Source organism: Benincasa hispida, chromosome 1 (genome assembly GCF_027475165.1).
Source record: "Benincasa hispida cultivar pf3 chromosome 1, pf3_genome.v1.1, whole genome shotgun sequence".
In the NCBI taxonomy this organism is placed as follows: Eukaryota; Viridiplantae; Streptophyta; class Magnoliopsida; order Cucurbitales; family Cucurbitaceae; genus Benincasa; species Benincasa hispida.
The window spans coordinates 23,243,901-23,264,409 of record NC_143478.1 but is presented as its reverse complement, the minus strand read 5'-3'; the positions used below and the strand labels follow the sequence as shown (position 1 = coordinate 23,264,409).

The 20,509-nt window shown below is 36.2% G+C and overlaps 1 protein-coding gene across 7 annotated transcripts in view; it reads right to left on the bottom strand.

The window, feature by feature from the left end:
* The window catches only part of LOC120073223 (uncharacterized), a 72,879-nt gene that overhangs the window by 35,219 nt on the left and 17,151 nt on the right, over window positions 1-20,509 (bottom strand). For all 7 annotated transcript variants that reach the window (XM_039025949.2, XM_090308009.1, XM_039025942.2 and 4 more), the window contains exons 2-5: window positions 10,432-10,512; window positions 10,186-10,285; window positions 9,890-9,974; window positions 9,759-9,808 (exon numbers count right to left, since the gene is read on the bottom strand). In XM_039025949.2, coding sequence (XP_038881877.1) covers window positions 9,759-9,808; window positions 9,890-9,974; window positions 10,186-10,285; window positions 10,432-10,512 — 316 coding nt within the window. The remainder of the gene's footprint in view (window positions 1-9,758; window positions 9,809-9,889; window positions 9,975-10,185; window positions 10,286-10,431; window positions 10,513-20,509) is intronic.

Below are 20,509 nucleotides of genomic sequence, written 5' to 3'. Positions count from 1 at the left end.
TGGGATTCCAATTATAATAGTTGGTATTTCCAACTATTATAACCTACAATTAACTACAATAATACTATTTCAAATCCCTCTGTTCTACAGTATTTACTATTTGTTACAATGTTTACTATTTCCTACTCATCCTCCCTTTTCGTCTTTGTTACAGTGTTTACTATTTCCTACTCATACTAAAATAGTTTGCACCCCAAACACAAACTATTATAACTCAGACTAAAATAGTCTGCCCTAAACACAGACTATTATAACCCACCAATGTTTCAAAAAACGATTAGGGCATAAGCCTTGAGGCAAGTCGGCAGTATGATGCCTTAAGGCTTACACCTTGAAGGTATCTAAAGAGGCCTACCCCTCTGTTGAGAGAGGCGTAAGCCTCTGTGTGATTGTCCCTTTGAGGCGTTAAGGCGTACGCCTTGTTTATAATGTTGGTGGGCCATGGACCCAGGTGGTGGATCATGCTGAAGTGAATTAATTTCAAGCGGTGCCAGCAATTTGCATGTCTTCTAGTTCAATTTGGTGGTGGGCCACCACTGTGGGGCCAATAATACATTGAAAATTCATTGAAAATTAGAAGCTGAATCGGTTGAATAAAGTCAGAAGGCTCTTTGTGTTATTTTTATAAAGTTGATTATAAGTGGCTGCCTGCAATCTGCATTAGCCATGGAAAAAAGTTGCAAGTGAAACTGTAAAATTTTTAAGCAACACAGCAAGTGGTGAGATTTTTTTTTTTTTTTCCTTTCTTTGCTCTGGGTTTTTCTTTTTCTTTTTCTTTTTTAAAATTTTTTTCATAGTGTGTTTTACCATTCTTTTCTACTTTTTTTCTTTCATTTTTTTTTATCAAATTTCTATTATTTTATCTTTCTTTTCATTTGTTTCTCTTTTTTTTCTTGTTATTCTTCTTACCTCTTTTTTTTCTTGTTATTCTTCTTACCTCTTTTTTTTTTCGTCCTTTTCTTTATAGTTATTTGTTCAATTTCCTTGCTTTCTTTTTCTATTTTCTCCAACGATATTGGATGAAGAGGAATGAGTAGATATTCAAAGTGACAATGAAAATGAAGATGAAACTATTGGATATGATGATGACTTTGTGGAAGATTATAGTAGTGACGGTGATAATGAAATTGGGGATGAGCTTTAGATTTTCAGTAACAAAATATTGGTGGAATATTAGGGTTTAATTCCAGCAGTTTTACAAACTTCTAAAAAATGCTCTCCCCTCTCTCCTCCCCTCTCGTCCCTCCCTCCCTAGCCTTCTCCCTCACCGATCCTAACACCCCCACCCACCTCCTCCCTCACAGATGCTAAGCCTCTCCGATCAGTCACATTGCCTCTTCTTTCCCTTGCTCTATCTATTTTCCGATGCCCTCCAAACAGTTTCTTACCCCCAATTCAGACCTAATGGAAATAAAAAGTTGCAAAATAGGAGAACACTTTTTCTGTATGTGAAAAGTGCTCAATGGAATATACATAGAAGATATGGAAAAAAGACAAAAGATCCTATTCTCTTCTCCCTTGTTACAATGGCTAAATGAAGGTCTAAAGCAACTGCTGAATGGACCAACGTTTGAATTCTTCCTTCTAAAGGAAAGAGTTGATCAAAATGTCATCCGTCTCTCCAAATTTCATGACAACAGAGGATGGTTCGTGGAATGCGCGGTCTGACCGTGGACAGGAGGTAGAAAAAATATTCATATCTCTTATGGCAATGGAACAACTGGATGGCAAGACTTCAACGTTATGGTAAGTGACTTCTTAACCTCCTTGCCCTCTTTTGACCCTTCCCAGCTTGCACCCCCTATTTCAGAGGATAGTAAACAAAAATCTCAACATCGATGGATTGAAAGAAGATCCACGAAAAAAGGAAACAGTTATAGAAGGAAAAATTTTGCGGGCATAGAAAAAAAAGAGGTCATACCCTGCAGCCTACCTCAAAATCGAAGTTAAAGCATCTCAAGCAAGCTTTTTGGGTCCAGAAAAGCCAAGAGGTATTCAAAGAAAACTTTAACCAGCTTTTGATCATCTCCAAGCTCTTTGCTTTTAATGAGTGGAAGGAAATAGAAGAAAACTTGAAACAAGTCTTCCATACATCAGTTATCATCAATCCTCTGTTTGAAGACAAAGCCTTAATCAAGCTAAGCCAAGGGAAGCTAGAAGATCTGATTGAAGCACCTGGAAAATGGCAGTCAATAGGGCCTTATCATCTTTTATTTGAAAGATGGAATAAAGAAAAGCATGGCCTACAATAGCGAAAGGATTTGGGGATTGGATCTCAATAAACAACCTACCTTTGGATTATTGATGCATAGCCACATTTGAAGCTATAGGAGCATATTTCGGAGGACTTGAAAGTGTAGCAAGTGATACTCTTAATTTCATCAATTGTGCGGAAGCAAGAATTAAAGTAAGAAGGAATAGCTATGGTTTCATACCAGCAACCATAGAAATTAAAGATGAAAAGTGTGGAAACATTTTTCTAAATTTTGGCGATATACAATGTGATGAGCTTGTCAAAAATCGCAAAGGAGATCTTATTCTCAACCAGTTCTCCAATCCAATTGATATATATCGAGTCCAACAAGCCATGAAAGACGAAGGGGCAGAATTTGAAGAGTTTGGATCAGATTGGTCCTTTCTTCTTTCCTCAGATTCTAAGCCGAAATTTGCAAGAAATCCATATGTAGCCTTATTAAAGAGTCCCGATCAACAAACTTTGAAGCAACATCCACACTCAATATGCAAGAAAATAGCAAAAGAATTCGAAGAGACACTTCAAAACCCCAAGGAAGTTTTAAATATCTCAAAAGCCCGCGAAGGAAATTATCAAGAAGAAGGCCAAAAGTCACCTCGGCTTAAGAGTGAGAAGTCTTTTCATCTCCCTTTTCAGAAGATCTCGAATGTGTCAGAGGAAGTAGAAGAGTTCCCACTCTTTTTACAGCAAAAGGAATTATTAATACAGCCGGTTGGAGAAATTGTAGATAAAGAATCTGAACAGCCACATTTATTGAGGAAAGGGAAGGAACCTATGGAATTAATACATATCAAATCCCCCCTTTGTTCGGCAGAAAAGTCAAAACAAAAACGGCTCTCCCTCATTTAATAGGAGTCGTTGCACTCTCTCTCCTACATTTGACAATTTAAACCTCATCAAATCAGTTACAACAGGGGAAATTTCAGCAAAGAACTTCGATTTTGAAGCCATTTCTGCAGCCAATCCCTCTTCAGTCAGCCCTACACAAGTCACACCCCTTCAACATCATAAGGAAGATATTGACTTTGAAGCTCCAGCAACCTCTGAAAAGGGTTCACATCTTTTCAAACCTTACCCCAATCATTTTGTGCGAAGGAATAAGTCAGTTATCAAGTCATGGTCCTCCATTTCTAATTCGGATTTAATTGAGGACGGTTGCATAAGGCTACAATTCCCAGACTTCAAATCAAAAAGGTTAGATAGTTGTTCTTTTATTCGGCTTCCTTTAAATCAGCCATCTTCCAATTCTTCAGACCCAAGTTCCTCTTTTTTACAAGACTCTCCACTCCATGGACTCTCTCATGATTTCGAAAACACATCAATAACAAGTGTACGCAGTGAAGAAATTGAAAAAGATATTCAAGAAGTTGAACAAATCTCAGCAAAAGACCTTTTTGGTAGTGGGGATGCTTTAAAATTTCTCTTCCAAGCAGAGGAAGTTCAGGAGATTGAAAAGAAGATTCCACTGTTTTCAACAGAAATTAACAAAGACTGCATACTTCAGGAGCTCAATTCTCTAATTGAAAAATGTGAACTTACTTTTGAGTAATCATTGTCTGAAGCTCATTAAACCTTAATAGCAGTATGAAGATCATCTCATGGAACATCAGAGGGCTTGGTGACAGAAATAAAAGATTGGCAATCAGAAGACTTTTGAAAAAAATAAACCCTGATATAGTTCTTCTCCAAGAAACAAAGAAAGACAGCTTTGATCTACCTTTTATTAAAAGCTTATGGAGCTCTAAAGAAGTAGGTTGGGCTTTTGTGGAAGCTTCGGGAAGGGCAAGAGGTATTCTATCTATGTGGGATGAAGCCAAAATTTCAGTTTCAGAAATTTCAAAAGCATCATACTCTGACCTTAAAATGTCAAACAATTTGTAGAAAAAGTTGTTGGATAACAAATGTGTATGGTCCGAATTGCTACAGAGAAAGGGACAGCCTTTGGGCTGAATTGTCTTCCACATTAGAATCTTGTGATAAGCCATGGTGCCTTGGAGGGGACTTTAATTGCCTCCAAAGAAGACAGGAAAGATTTCCAATAGAAAGATCTACAAGAGAAATAACAAAATTCAATAAGTTTATTTGAGAATCAAGTTTAATTGAAATCCGTATGTCCAATGGAAAATTCTCTTGGTCAAGAGAAGGAGTAATGCCATCAAGATCCCTCATCGACAGATATTTTGTTTCTCAATGATGAATTCTTTGAAAATTCAAGAGTATCAAGACAAGCTCGAACCATTTCCGATCATTTTTCCCTTTTTTTTGAAGCTGGTACTTTTGAGTGGGGCCCTTCCCCTTTTAGATTCTGCAATAGTTGGCTAAAAAATAAGGAATGTTGTCGGATAATTGAAAATTCTTTGTTGATAAAAGGGCAGCAAGATTGGGTTGGGTTTGCTTTATATTCCAGACTAAGAAGAGTAAAACAGAGTGTTAAAAAATAACTGACAGAGCATGAAAAAACACAGAAAATCAGAGAAGAAACCCTGCTGAAAGAAATCAATGAAAAATACTTCCAAGCCGATAGCTTTGAGAACCTTTTAGTAGAAGAAGATGTGAGACTATCCTTAAAAGGCTAACCTAATATCTCTTTACCAAATAGAAGAAAGAGACCTAATCCAAAATAGCAAACTGAATTGGCTTCTTTTGGGTGATGAGAATACTTCTTTTTTTCATCGTTTCCTTGCAGCTAAAAAAAGGAAGAATCTTATTGCTGAATTATTCAACGACCAAGGATTGCCAACCAAATCTTACAGAGAGATTGAAACTATCATATTGGATTTCTTCTCCAATTTATACACAAAGGACTCAGGTACTCGTTCAGTTCCTTTAAATATGGCTTGGTCAAAAGTCTCAACTGAAGATAACACTCATTTGATTGCAAGAATCAACATGGCAGAAATTAAAAGTGCTATTCAAGCCTTAGGTAAAAACAAGGCTCCTGGACCAGATGGTTTAACAGTAGAGTTTATTCTTCATTTCTGGAATTTGTTTAAGGATGGTTTTAGAGATGTCTTCGAGGAATTTTACCTCAACGGTAAACTCAACTCTTGTATTAAGGAGAATTTTATTTGCTTAATTCAAAAGAAGGAGGAAGCAGTAAGGATAAGAGACTTTGGACCTATAAGCCTTTCTACTATTATTTATAAGATAATAGCTAAGGTGTTTGCGGAAAGGCTCAAGGTGATCATGCCAACCTTAATAAATTCCACTCAAAGCACCTTTATCGAAGGAAGACAAATCCTAGACCCAATTCTTATAGCCAATGAGGCTGTTGAGGAGTATAGAGCTAAAAAGAAGCAAGGTTGGATACTAAAACTTGATTTGGAAAAAGCCTTTGATAGAGTTGATTGGGAGTTTCTTGAAAAAGTTCTCCATGAAAAAGGCTTCCACTCAAAATGGATATCTTGGATTATGGGCTGTATATCCAATCCTAAATTCTCCATATTCATCAATGGAAGGCCTAGAGGAAGAATAATGCCATCAAGAGGAATTAGACAATGAGATCCCCTTTCTCCTTTTCTTTTCCTTTTAAGTGAAGTACTTTCAGCCTTGATCAAAAGAATTCATGAAAAAGGTTTGTATGAAGGTTTTGTGGTAGGAAAGGATAATATCCATATTTCAATTCTCCAATTTGCAGACGACACCCTCTTATTTTGTAGAAACGACGACGGAATGTTAGAGATTCTCCGGAAAACTCTTACATTATATGAATGGTGCTCCGGTCAGAAAATAAATTGGGAAAAGTCAGCCATATGTGGAATTAATATTGAAGAATCCAAGCAAGAAGCTGTGGCATCAAGGTTAGGCTGTAAATCTGCCTTTTTTATACTTAGGTCTTCCTTTGGGTGGTTATCCAAAGAAAATAGACTTTTGGCAGCCGGTGTTAGACAAGTTTCAGGGTAAACTCGATAAATGGAGAAGGTACAACCTCTCAAGAGGTGGTAGAGCAACTCTATGCAATTCGGTGCTTTCAAATCTACCGACCTATTATATGTCTTCTTTCTTAATGCCAGAAAAGGTCATTTCTTCTATGGAAAGAATCATGAGAAATTTCTTTTGGGAAGGACATAAAGGAGGAAAACTAAATCATTTGGCAAAATGGGAAATTGTATCAAAAAAAGTTGAAGATGGGGGGCTGGCACTAGGAGGTTTAAAAAACAGAAATTTGGCTCTTCTTGCCAAATGGGGGTGGCGTTTTTTCCATGAAAATTCTTCTCTATGGGCACAAGTAATAAGGAGTATTCATGGCAGAAGTTTTGGTGATTGGCACACTCTCGAAAAGTCCTTTTGTAGCCTTCGAAGTCCTTAGATTAGCATATCAAAAATCTGGTTGAAAGTAGAAGCCTTGGCTGTCCTCAAACTGGGAAATGGTAGCAGATTTTCTTTCTGGCACGACTCTTGGGTTGGTAATTCACCCCTTAAACTCAGTTTTCCCTCTTTATTTAGAGTTGCTTCCAACCAAAATGGTTCTATTATGGACCATTGGGATTCACAAACACTTTCTTGGTCTCTGTCCTTCAGAAGACTATTAAAAAAAGAAGAAATACCAGAATTTCAGACTTTGCTCTCCTTGATTTCCAGCATAAAGCCTTCTTCCAGACCTGACTCTCGATCTTGGTCTTTAGAAGCAAGTGGTTCATTCACGGTAAAATCATTGTCTAACCATCTTGCCTTGGCCTCACCTATTGACACCCACCTTTTAAAAGCTTTGTGGAAGACCAATAGCCCTCGAAGAGTGAACATTATAGTCTGGATCTTGCTGTTTGGATCCTTAAACAGTGCATCAGTTCTGCAACACAAGCTGCCCTCCCATTTTATTTCTCCGAATCAATGTGTTTTATGTAAATCAGCAGGGGATGACTTGCAACACTTGTTCTTTGACTGTTTCTTCGCAAGAAATTGTTGGTTAGTCCTTTTTAAATCCTTCAATATCAGCTGGGTGTTCGACTTTACTTGTAAACAGAATGTTCAGCAGTTACTCACTGGTCCTATCCTCAAAAAAGCCCCAAATCTGATTTGGTGCAATGCAGTAAAAGCAATATTAGTTGAAATTTGATTCGAAAGAAATCAAAGAATCTTTCAAGATAAAGAACACACTTGGTTCTTCCACCATGAGGCCGCCAAACTTAATGCTTCTCAATGGTGTTCTCTTTCACAGCACTTTGAAGCCTACTCACTTCAAGATTTATGTTTGAATTGGCAAGCATTCATCTTCCCAGTTTGAATATGTTTCAAGGAGAAGGATCATTACTACCCAATTTTGAAGACTCAAGTAGCTAGGTTTATTTTATGATTCTCTTGTTTCCCTTTTGGCTTGTATTTTGGCCTTAAAAAAGAGGATGTTTTCTCTGTTTTTTCAAATATTCTGTAAGCTTCATATTTTCCGTCTTTGTCTGAGTTCTATGGATATGATGAGGACGCTAAGGGGGTGTCGACCTAGTTGAGATGCCCGGGTGTGTCTCTTGATACTGTATCTTGTATCGATCCTATTCAAGTACACATCTTTTGTACTTTTTTTTGGTGGAATATTGAGATTTTTTTTTCTATATCTTGATTTTTTTTTAGTATGTTATGTACTTTTAAGGAATATTATAATGTTAAAAATATATGAGATTTTATGTTTTATGATTTAAATATATTTTCTTAATTTAAAATGAGGCTTACGCCTCATACCGCCTTGAGGCTTACGTCTCGTCTCTCTATGAGAAAATGCTTCAGGCGCCTTTAGCCTTTTGAAACATTGTAATCCATGGACTATTAATTGAAGCTCATGGTTTGAAGCACAGAAGGGTTATTCATCACAATTCACTTTAATTCTTCTAGATTTTGAATTCTCGGTGTTTCTTCTATATCCAGAAAAGTTCTGTGGTTATTCTTCTGAAGATGCTGGTTTTGATTAAATTGGTTTAAAGTGTTTGATTCTGTGATGGGAGTTTGATTTTCATCCCAGCTCTTTTGGTGCATTTCTTCTTCAAAGCTTATTTAGCAACGTTCTTCGCTTTTATCAGCTAGTGGCTTCAGTATTTCTTATCTTTGCGAATGTTTCCTTATCTTTGGCTTGGGATTTCATGTCATGGGATTTTTTTTTTTTTTTGCTCAACATCAAAGTTGTATTTTTTAGGCTCCTCAGCAGTGGTTACTTGCCCTATCAAGCTCAAAGTTCAGAGTTCTTCCTTATCAACATTTGGTTTGTTGCAGCAGCTGTCTTATTGTTCTTTGGGCTTGATTTTTCAGCAATCATGCTTAGTCGGTCTTCATTAGTTTCAAGTTCAACCTTGCAAGCTTTTCATCTTTTTGTTTCGGGCTTGTTCAAGTTTAAGTGTTCATTTGGATAGTGGATTTCTCTTTTGTTATGTGTTCATTTGGATTGTTTTAATTTTTCCTGAGAGTATTCATCTTTATGTTGTATTTTGGCCATTGCCTTGTATTGGCATGTTTGAAGTTAATACTTTGTTTCCTCTCATGTACTTTGAACATTAGGCTCTTTCATTATATCAATGAAGTCTTGTTTCTGTTTCAAAAAAAATAATAATAATAACCAACTTAGCACTTCAAACACCCTATAAGAATCAGAATTAGCAATACTGTCTGCCAGTTTCAGTTCTACTACCACGCATGAATGTGAGTGCTACAAACTAGCTCTATACTAGTAATAGGTGTTGCAATGGTGGGCTTATAGACTGCTATGGAAGCAACGTTAAGGTTTGGGAGCCATTAGAGGTGGGGTTGGAAGGTAGAGTAAGGTCAGCATCGTGACAGACATCATCTAAGAAAAGTTGAAGAACCCCCAAAAAAAAGATATCTAAGGTCAGAATACTAATTTCTCTTCCTTTTTTATATAGCAATAACAACCTTCACCGAGAAAAAAAAATGAAAGAATACATGCTTAAACAAAAAAAATAACCAAACCTACGAAACCCCATCAAAATGTTTACCTAAGGAGTAGTTACAAAAAGTCTTCAAAATTGAAGCTCAAAGAGAGACATAAAACTTAACCAGGATCACAACTCACTAGGGTCCCTCTCATCCCCTCTAAACACAACACTCTGTTCTCTCTCTCCCCATAAAATTGTAATTCATCATGGTAATTCATATTTTTTGAATCTTGATGGAGCTTTAAAAATATTAAGGCCCGAGGAAAGAAGATATTTTATTCTAATCCTACGAGGGTGGCATAGATGTGAACATCCTGTAAGACCTAAACCACCCCAATCCATCAAGTTTTTATTCGAACACGAAACAATTTCTCATTGATATAATGAAAAGAAAAATTGTTCAAGGGAAACAAACTCCCAGAGGAAGTGAAAATAAAATAAACTAACCATAACCATCAAGTAAAAGTTAAAACCTATTCATCAGATAGACATTAACTAGATCAACCTGAGTCATTCAATTGAAAATGCATGCTTTAACAACTAAAATGGTGGTGACTTTACAGCATGCAGATAAATTAATGAATAGTTTCAAGAATTAAAGGCTACATATGAAGATTGTACACACTTACTGCTAAGATTACTAAATTGAAGATTCCTTTGTACGTTGCATATATTATCCCTGTATAAGGAGTGTATTAGACCTAAACTTAATGCAAAGAGAAGAAATATAACAAAGTAAAATCAGAAAATTAGCCGTCACCAAATGAAAGAGCATCCTGTAGCCTCTTGAAAACTAAGTGCTAGCTCTGTTGAATATTCTGGATCTCTCCATGAAATAATAGTATCTGCAGTGTAAACATTTTTTAAATTGTGTATTCCATATTTAACTCTAACTCTTTGAAATCATGCTGCTGGTCTGCATCTTATTTTTCTTTTCTTTCCTTTGCTTTTTGAATAAGAAACATAATATTCCTAATAGGAAGAAGTTGCAAAAGAGGCCAAACCTCCAAACCATTATCGAAGTGATTTAAGTGTCAGGGAATAATTCAGTAGTACCTTCTTGCTTCCTGTAGATATCATCTGAGCTGATACGATGCAGAAGTAATGTCTCATTGTCTTCCTCGTCAATGACAAACAGCCCCAACTCCTCTGACCTCTATGATAATAACATATAAGTTTAAACAAAAGTGCCAAATTAATTCTCTGATGATTACAAATTTTATAACAAAATGCAGGGCAGTTGTATGGATCAAGCCCTTCATTGTTTCAGAAACATCAATCAGATCAAGAAGTCAGACAAACCTCCACGTAGTCAACAGTGACATGGCCTGTTCCTTGGTCATCCCACTTGCCATCATCATTCAAACGGTAAACCTTAACACGCTGAAAAAATATTTACAAAATTTTAAATTAATTTAATTACTTGGGTTTGTAGCAATTTTCATCCTGACGCAAGGCATCCTAGACGATAAGACCTCAATGATATTAAAAGGAACAAGAAAACACAATTCATGCACACCATTAAAAATTATAAACCAAAGGCCACATCAAGCATTTCAATTTGAATTGTACATCTCCAGCTTTCTTTATAAGCAACTGTGAGGATTGTACAAAAGCCACAAAAGCATACATGATACTAGGGGCACAAGCGGTTCGGTTCGGCTCAATTATTGTGCAAAACCGGTGCCGAACCAAAAATTCAGAGAATAAAATTAGAAAAACCAACACTGAACCGCCTAATACTCAAACCAAACCGAACAGCAACCAGCACGTACTTTTATTTTTGCAAAAGTTACATGTTTTTGTTCAGGTTTCAATGAAAACTACATCATTAAGTGACTGACACACGCAAAGGCACTTGGCTCAAAAAGAAGTACAATTGACGATTTACATTGAAAAATACAATTTATTATTCTTTTTTCTTCTAAGAAAAAATACTTCATTAATTTATCTACAAAAATTACTTCATTAATTATTTGTTGACACATGCACTGGTGTAAACGTACAACATTTTACTTGACCCTAAGCGCTGGGTAAATTAGTAACTTGTAAGGGTAATGGAAATTTTGAAATTAAGGGGTAAAAACAGCTATCTTTGCAATTCTCTCCCTCATCTCTCTGATTCCTTTTGTTTTTCATTTTTGGTTTCTCTCTCTCAAACATCTTTCTCTATAGACTCTCTACTTGGAAAATATGAAGATTGAAGAAGAAGATGGTGAGTCATGAGGTTTGCAGTTGCATCACATGCGATAAATGGAAGAAGAAGATGAAACGAAGTCAATTTGGTTTCATTGTTCGAGTAATCGGTTGATTCGGTTTCATTCGGAGTATTGTTTAATAGAACTGCCACCAACCAATTATCATCAATTTCTCCGGCCATCAGACCGTCAGCAACTGGAAGGACCAAACCGCACTCGAACCACCAGCGGTTTCGAGCAGTTTTGACAATTTTAACTTGCATCCCTACATGATACAACCTAAATGCAGGTTAGAGAGAACCCCAAGAAGGTCTACTACACGAAGACCTTCCAATTTCTAATAGTTAATGAGTTTGAACCCCACCAAGAAGCCAATTGTTGTATTCTTTTGAAGTATTGATGTAATTAAATTTACCACTACTCATCAACTTAGCCTTTGAGTTGATTGGTGATTTAACATGGCATCAAAATAGGAGGACTTGTGTTTAAATGTAAAGTCATTTCCTCCCCAATTTTCCTTTTTTAAAAAAAAAAAAAAAAAATGGAAACGAGCCTCTTCATTAATATTAATGAAATGGGACTAGTGCTCAAAATACAAGAGAATTATACAAAGAGCTAAAAGGCCTATGGATTAAGAGGTGCACCAAAGCATCTCAACTAGGTTGACACCCCCCTAGCACCCACATCATTTTCGTACAAACTATCCTCAAGAGCAATAAGACCAAGATTAAAATTCAGCCCATACAAAAGAGTTACAAGATTACACAGTTTTAACATAAGCCAAAACTAAACAAAACCGAACAAACAAATACAAAAGTGGCTTAAAATTAAATTAAACCGAGGAGATCTAATCCGTGTAGTCCGCTAGCAATCTGGGAAAATGAAACATTTCTTCCCCAATTAATATTGATTTCCACATGTTGGCCTTCTATAAATTTCCAAGCCCACAAGTGAGATAGAATGTTGAAAAAGCAAAGCATACATTAGGTGCGCGCCTTATGTGAACCCCTAAGGCCCAAAGGCCTAGCCTTGGGGTTTTCTCATTATTTTAAAATAATAATAATAATAATTAGGATTTTCCTCGTTTATGAACTAAAAAAAATTACAAAACCTGAATGCAAAATTCCTTATTTTAGGTTCTCTTTTCATATTCCCACAAAAACTATGCTTTCTCTTTTTATGTAGTACTTTTTATATAGTGTCTCTCAAAAAAACCACATTTCTTTTTGCACCTTCAGCTTTAGAAAACACTGGCAATAATATTATAAACAATGTTATATCACAATAACAAATATTGGAAATTCTATGCAACTAAACATTTTTTACAAGGAACAGCATTATTTAAAAATAAAAATAAAAACAAAAAAATAAAAAACAGAAGAGAGGAAAAGATATCATCACAAGTCGGATGTGCACAGTCTAGTTTAGCCATTTTTCGCCAAGACTGATAACCGAACATATACCACAATTGTGAAGTGTCATAAACCAAGGAAACTAATGTTTGCCTCAATTTCGATTAAAAATTCAACCAAGTAGTTCGGTTTGGTTTTTAGACGACTTTTGCTTTCACATTACACCTAACAGCAAGCAACCATAAGACAGCCGGTGAGAGAGGTATAAAGTGAGGAAATGAGAACAGTGAGACAATTTCAAAGGGGCCTCCCAAGCGAGGCAGCACTGGTAGGTGGTAGTAAGAGAGTGAGCCATCGACAACAATGAGATGGAGAGGAGGATAAAAAAGTGAATTAGGTGGCTGACATTTGAAAACTTGAAGAGGAGAGGAGAGGAGAGAGAGAGAGAGGGAAAGGGAGAGAGAAAGAGAGTTTGATGGAAATTGGAAGGAAGAGAGAGATGAGAGATTCAGGGTTTGAAAATGAGATTGGACTACGGGCTGGGTTTTGGGATATTTGGCGGTAGGCTAAACTTAGAGGATTTTTTAAAGTTTTTTCTTTCTGTTTTGAGAAACAAGCTTTCAAGATATCATCTTTGCTTAGAGGATTTTTTAAAGTTAATTGAAAATTTTAGCATGGCAGAACTTTTTTTATTTTTTAAAAGGGAAACGGATAATCAAACAGAAAATTTCTATTTTTTAAAATATTAAACTGAGAAAACCAAAAAAAAAAAATTAAGAACTTGGACCAAGCAAGTTAGATCCACTCAAATCTTGCACACCCTATTCACAACTCACCTAAGAGCTTATACAAAAGCAACCAATTAGCACCAAATAACCAAAAAGGGTAGTCACAAATTTGCCTACATAACCCTCCCTCAAATGATGTTCCTTTCCAACCTTAGATCCTAAAGAATGGACGCTTTAGCCTTTTGTCCACAGATTTCGTTTTTTCCTTTTGAAGGAAATACCTTATGGAGCAAAGTATAGTTTCGTAGTTTCAAGAATCAGATGCCTTATGAGTAAAATAATATATGCCATTTACGGTAGAGACTCTTACTCATGGCATACAACTGAAAAAAGTAGTATGAGCCTTAGAAGTTCATGAATCAGTATTTCAATAACATGGTTGCAAGTAGAAGGTTTTGCTTCTTTCAAACTTGGTGATGGTAATCAAATCTCTTTCTGGAATGACCCACGAATTGATTATTCAGCTCTTAGCCTGAGATTTCCTCGGCTCTACAGAGTAGCGAAGTTTCCAAACGGTTCAGTTTCTGAACATTGTCATGGGCTGTTTACTTTAGAAGATTACTCAAAGAAGAAGAAGTTCTGAAATTTCAGCAGCTTCTTCAAGTGTTATCCAGTAAGTCAGTGGGGAATGTCTCAGATTCTAGAAGGTGGGGTTTGGAGTCATCTGGAATTTTTCCAGTTAAATCTTGTCAAGAAACTAACAGCAGCAGAAAGTATGGATAAGGAGATTTTAAAACGCTTATGGAAGTTGAATAGTCCACAAAGAATTAACGTTCTTATTTGGATAATGCTCTTGGGATACTTAAATTGTTCTTCAGTTCTTCAAAGAAAATTTCCATCTCACTCCCTTTCTCCATCAATCTTTCCGTTATGTATGGCTGCCAGTGAAGATCTTCAACATTTATTTTTTGATTGCTGCTATTCTCTTGCTTGCTGGAAGAAGCTTCAGGTTATTTTTCATCTTCATTCGGTTTTTGGAGCCTTCTTTGAAGCCAACATTCTTCACATACTAATCGGTTCTATTTTTTAAACGGAAACAACCCTTTTCATTCATGAAATGAAAAGAGACTAATGCTCGAATTACAAGAAACTAAGAAATAACAAGAACTAGGGATCAACAGATGCACCTAGCTATCTCAACTAGGTTGACACACCCATAGCACCAATCTCAATTATTAATTATTAACTGGTCCTTCTTTGAAGCATCAATCTCGATTAGTATGGGTTAATGCTATCAAGGCATTGCTTGCTGAATTATGGATTGAAAGAAACCAAAGGGTGTTCTATGATAAATCCTTCAATAGTAGATCGTTTCGAAATTGCAAGGATCAATGGAGGTAAACCTCGTGACTTTGAATTCCCCCGGATCTTCCGTCCTCTCTCCCCGAAAATGACTTAGCTGTCCCTCCGTTCCTTCTCCGATCGTCGCTCGTCTCAAGCCTCTCCATACCTTTCTGGCCAACCTCCAACCACCTTCGCCCTGACCTCTCTCCCAGCCCTAGCAGTATTTTATCCATGCTTTTAACCCACCTTCTTCTTCTCCAAACAACCTCCGACTCCCTTCTTTTTTCTCATCTTTCTTCCTTCACCCGTCTGTTCCTTCCCCATCTTTCCCCTTTGTTGCCCCCGTTCTCTTCTCCTTGTTTTTCCCTTCTTTTCTATGGCTGCTAATTGCTTGTGTCCTACCCCCTCTACGTTGGCCAGTCTATCCCTCTATTACTTCAGTTTGAGTGTCATGGATTATTTGAGCTGCTGTATAAGAAATATTTAATATGCCAATACCTCTCACTTTCTCTCATCTGAGTTGGGTTGAAAACTCTTTAGCTGAAATTCTGCAAATTCCAGTCCATACTTTTTTCCGGAGAAAATTCAGGGATGATTCTGGCACTATCCGTTTGGCTAAATTGAGCACCCCCCCCCCTAATTTCTTATTATCCTATTTCTGACAGTCGAACAAAAAAGAAGCAGTCATCCGCAAAAGAATATTTTGAGTTCAATTCATATGTTTTGGAGGAGTCTGGTACACATCTCCTATTAGTTGATTCACAACCGACAGACACATCCTGTGTCTTATAGATCGATCTTCAGCCAATCAACCATTAAAGTTCCAAGATCAAATATTTCTTTTGTAAGAGGAGTTTATAGTCATACACCTCCTAAGGACACTCCTTCTAGTTACGATTCTGATGGAGATTCATATGTTAGTTTAAGCAGTGAGGATATTTTGGATTCTCTAGCGCAAGATGCTTTTGTTGAGGAGACTCTTACTTTATAGATGGTTTTGATACTTTGTTTGAGAAGGGTGAAAATGTTCAAGCAGAATTGTCTCCTACAATTCTTGCCAAGTTCTCCACTTTGATTGAAAAATGTGGTTTTCAATTGGAATTAATTTTGAGATAATGTTCCACAGTTGTTGGGTGGTCCCTCACTTTCGCGCAAAACCCAAGTTTTATGGTCGAATGCAGTTAAAGCTATACTGTCAAAGCTTTGATTTGAACGGAATGAAAGAGTCTTTCATAACAAACCCATTGATTGGTCAAATCATTTTGCTTTAGCACGGCTTCTAGCATCTTCGTGGAGTTCACAATCAAAGTTCTTTGTTGATTACTCCATACAAGACATATGCCTCAACAGGAACGCCTTTATTTCCACCACTTAATTATGTTCATTATGTTTTTATGTTTTAAACATATTTTTATGTTTTAAGTCTTTTTGATGTATCATTTAATGACTTATATATATCCTGTATTGAGGTTATTTAGCAATAGGATATGATGAGGATATTAAGATTGTGTCAACCTAGTTGAGATAATCTGGTGCATCGCCTGATCCATAGTTCTCTTGAGTTGTATGATTTTATGTTTCCTTGTACTCTGAGCATTTTTCTCTTTTCATTATATCAATGAAAAGTTTGTTTTTGTTCCAAGAAAGAAAGTTGGAATCAATTCCTCCTTGCTCTCCTTCAGCTAAAGCATAGTTTGACGGTTTTGCCCAAGGATTGTACTATTTTTTTTTTTTTGGATTTCTCATAAACCAAAGAAGTTGCATTTTCTTCTCCTAGTAGCTATATTCTTGGAAGCGACAGTTTAGAAGTTGGTTTTTTTTGTGGTTTGATCCTTGCACTTCCGACCTTATTGGATTTCTTACCTCGTTAGCTTTTCGGACTTCTATCGACTTTGGCTTTTTGATTTATGTGATCTCTAGTTTTGCTTTCCTTTCTGGAGCTGGTTGGTTAGGTTTTAAGAGTTTGCTTTTTTTGTCTTCTCCTCCTTGAATCTCAATAGTATTTTTTTCTTCTTTTTTTCCCCAATTTCTCTATCCTATTGAAGATTATTGTGTCTTTGAGCATTAGTCTCCTTTTATTTTATCAATAAAAAGTTATATTTCCCTAAAAGAAGAAGAAGAAGAAGAAGAAATTGCAAGGATCAATGCCTCTACCTGATGCTCTCTTTCTAAGCTCTTTGGGAATTTTTTCATCCAAGATATTTGACTAAATTGGGGGACATTTGTTTTTTCAGCTTAGCTTATTTCGTGTCTTATGTCTTATAATGTTGTTCTTGATATTATGTTTGTCTTATGTTTTACTTTGAATATTTTGTTCCCTTGTATATGGAGCATTAGACTCTTTTTATTAATTCAATGAAAAATTAGGTTTTCTTTAAAACGAAAGAAAGAAAGAAATGTCGAACATGATTTGTTCCCAAATTTCTTTGATTCTCCTGAGAAAACAAAATTTAATGCCACACTTTTTAAGCAAGAAATTATCTGAATTCTCCAAATACCAGATCCTCGTCTTCGTCTCTTTAAAATAATAAAAGCTCCTATGATATTGTTTAGGGAAAGTCACTCTTCTGATTCAGCATCTTAAGTTGTTACTTCTTCAATCAAATTTTCAAAGCAACTCTTTTATGACAACTCTCTCTTCCGTTTTTTGTGACTTCGTTCCTCCTTCGGAACAAATCCCGAGAAGAAGAAGAAGAAAAAAGAAAGGGAAGAGAGAGAGAGAGATACCAATGGTTATCACAAAATCTATTATGATCTCCTATACCTAGCATGAAGTTGTAGCACCTTTTAAACCAAATTTTATATTGAGAAAAAAGTTTTGGCCATATATCATATTAGTATGTTGGTTATTGGTGGTGACTAGTGAGCCAACCACCCTACTCCCAGTCTTATGCTAATGGCGGTCATTTTCTTTTATTATTATTTTTTTTTTTTGAAACGGAAACAAACTTTTCATTGATATAATGAAAAGAAACAAGTGCTCAAATTACAAGGAAATAAAGAAATCATACAACTCAAGAAAAATAAGGATCACTAGATGCACCAGATTATCTCAACTCTCAACTAGGTTGACACAATCTTAGCACCCTCATCATTTCCTATTGCAAAATAACCTCAAAATGGGACATATAAGTCATTGACAAAACATCACAGAGACTTAAATATAATCAACATAATTAAGCGTTAGAAATAAAGTCACTCCAATTGAGGCATATATCTTGTGTAATCTTTTTTTTTTTTTAACCAAAACAAAACTTTTCATTGATATAATGAAAAGAGCAATAGCTCAATTACAATGAGACAAAATACAAAGAGACAAAATATCAAACCAAAGCAAACAGGAACTGAAAATTAAAAACTAATTATCAGTAAGTGCACCCGACCATCTCAACTATGTCGACACCCTCATAGTACCCTCATCATTTCCAATACGAGATACAATAATTCAGAGATTACGAACAAACTAAACACTTGTCTTGATTACATAAAGAATAAAAACGCATTCCAATTTAGACAAATATCCTAGATAGAATAATCTTCAAAATGCTTGGATTGTGAACTCCAAGTAGAAGCTAGTAGTCAGGCTGACCCCATCTGTCAGGCCAATCTATAAATTTATCATAGAAAACTCTTTGGTTACGTTTAAACCAAAACTTTAACTGCATTTGCCCATAATATCTGAGCTCTGTAGGCAAGAGAAGGGCCAACCAACAAATGAAGAATGTTTTCCTTAACTGAATTCCCAAAAACCCATTGCACACCGAAGCAAAAAAATAATTTTCACCAACAATTACTTGAAAAGGAACAATCAAAAAACAGATGTTGCATTTCTTCCCCGTTAGCTAAGCAAAGAGGACATATTGAGGGTGAAATAAGTTTGTTCTGTAACTTGAGTTGTAATGTGGATGAGCAATTGAGGGAACCATATCGAAGAATTCACACCAAAATATTTATTCTTTTAGGACTCGTTGATTTCCAAAGAGCTTTATAACATGCTTTATCAATTGGAGAAGAAGCAATCAAATATTTTGACAAAGATTTAACCGTGTACCTTCCTGAAGCATCCAAAGACCACAATCTGAAATCCAGTAAATGTGAAATTCTACTACCCTCAATCTTGCTTAGCAGTTGTTGAACTTCAATGATCTTCTCTTCCTTTAGTTGCCTTCAAAGTGAGAGGTTCCAAGAAAAAATAACCGGGTCCCAATGATCATTGACACTGCCTTTTGGAGTAGAAGCTAATCGGAACAACTTAGGAAAACAGTCTTTAAAAGGTATTTCTGTACACCATGAATCTGTCCAAAAGAAAGTATTCCTTCCATTGCCTAGTTTAAACTTAGCGAGGGATCCTAATTCACTCCATGTTCTTGAGATGCTGATCCAAGGACTTCTCAAGCTTAAACCACAATTGCCTGATGTGTGCCAAAGATGTGGGTCAACTCCATGAATACTTTTAACAACTTTGCACCATACGGAGTCTTGTTCCTTTAGCAACCTCCAATTCCATTTAAACAACAACACTGTATTTCTGTTTTTCAGATTACCAATCTCAAGGCCTCCATTAATTAGAGATTTGGAAGCTGACTCCCATTTTACCAAATGATTCAGCTTGCTGCCTTTATGGCCTTCCCAGAAAAAATTACGTAAAATTCTCTCCAATTCAAAAATCACAAAGCAAGGCATTAGAAATAAGGACATGTAGAAGTGGGAAGATTGGCCAAAACCGCATTACATAGAGTTAAGCGACCTCCTCTGGACAAGTGATACCTTTTCCATGAGGATGCTAGAAGTCATGCCGAAGCAAAATGCTCTAACCAATCAATGGGTTTGTCATGAAAGACTTTCATTCCATTCAAACCAAAGTTTTGACCATATAGCTTGAACTGCACTTGATCATAGAACTTGGGTTTTGCGTGAAAGTGAGGGACCACTTAGCAATTCCGATACATTATTTCAAGAAGAATTCCCAAAAACCCAAGACACGTTAAAAAATTAGAACAACTTCCATCAGCACTTACTAGAGAATGGGCATTGAAAAAATAAATATTGTAGGTCCGCACTGGATGCTAAGCAAAGAGCGCAAATGGAAGGAGATAAATAATGACTTTTCTACTTATGTTGTAATGTGGCTGCACAATTGAGGGTGTCGTAGATGGATCATACTAGAATCTAATTCTTTTGGGGCTCTTAGACTTCCATAAAGCCCGAAAAATGCCCTTATCCATAGAAGATGAAGCGATTAAATGTTTGGAAAGCGATTTAACAGTGAACTTGCCCGATGATTCCAAAGACCAAATTCTAGAATTAGGTGATTGGGATAATCTTTTCCCTTCCAAATTACTTAACAGCTGCTAGAATTCTAAAATCTCCTCTTCTTTTAGAGGTCGACGGAAGAGTAAATTCCATAAGGAAGTTGTTGTATCCCAATGAGCATTTACATTATCATTTGGGGTGGAGGCAATCCGAAATAGAAGAGGAAATGTTCCCTTGAAGGACCAATCCATGCACCAAGGATCACTCCAAAAAGAAATAATCAAACCATTTCCCAAAATGTAAGCTGCATATTTATTGGAACTGTTCCAGATTTTTTAAATATTAATCAATGGGCTGCGTAGACTCGATCCAAATTTTCCAATTGTATGCCAATGATAAGTATCAACACCATGTATACTTTGTACAATTTTGCGCCAAAATGCATCAGGCTCCTTCATTTAAAAAAGCAATGCCAAGTTTCTATTTTTCAGATTTCCTATCCCAA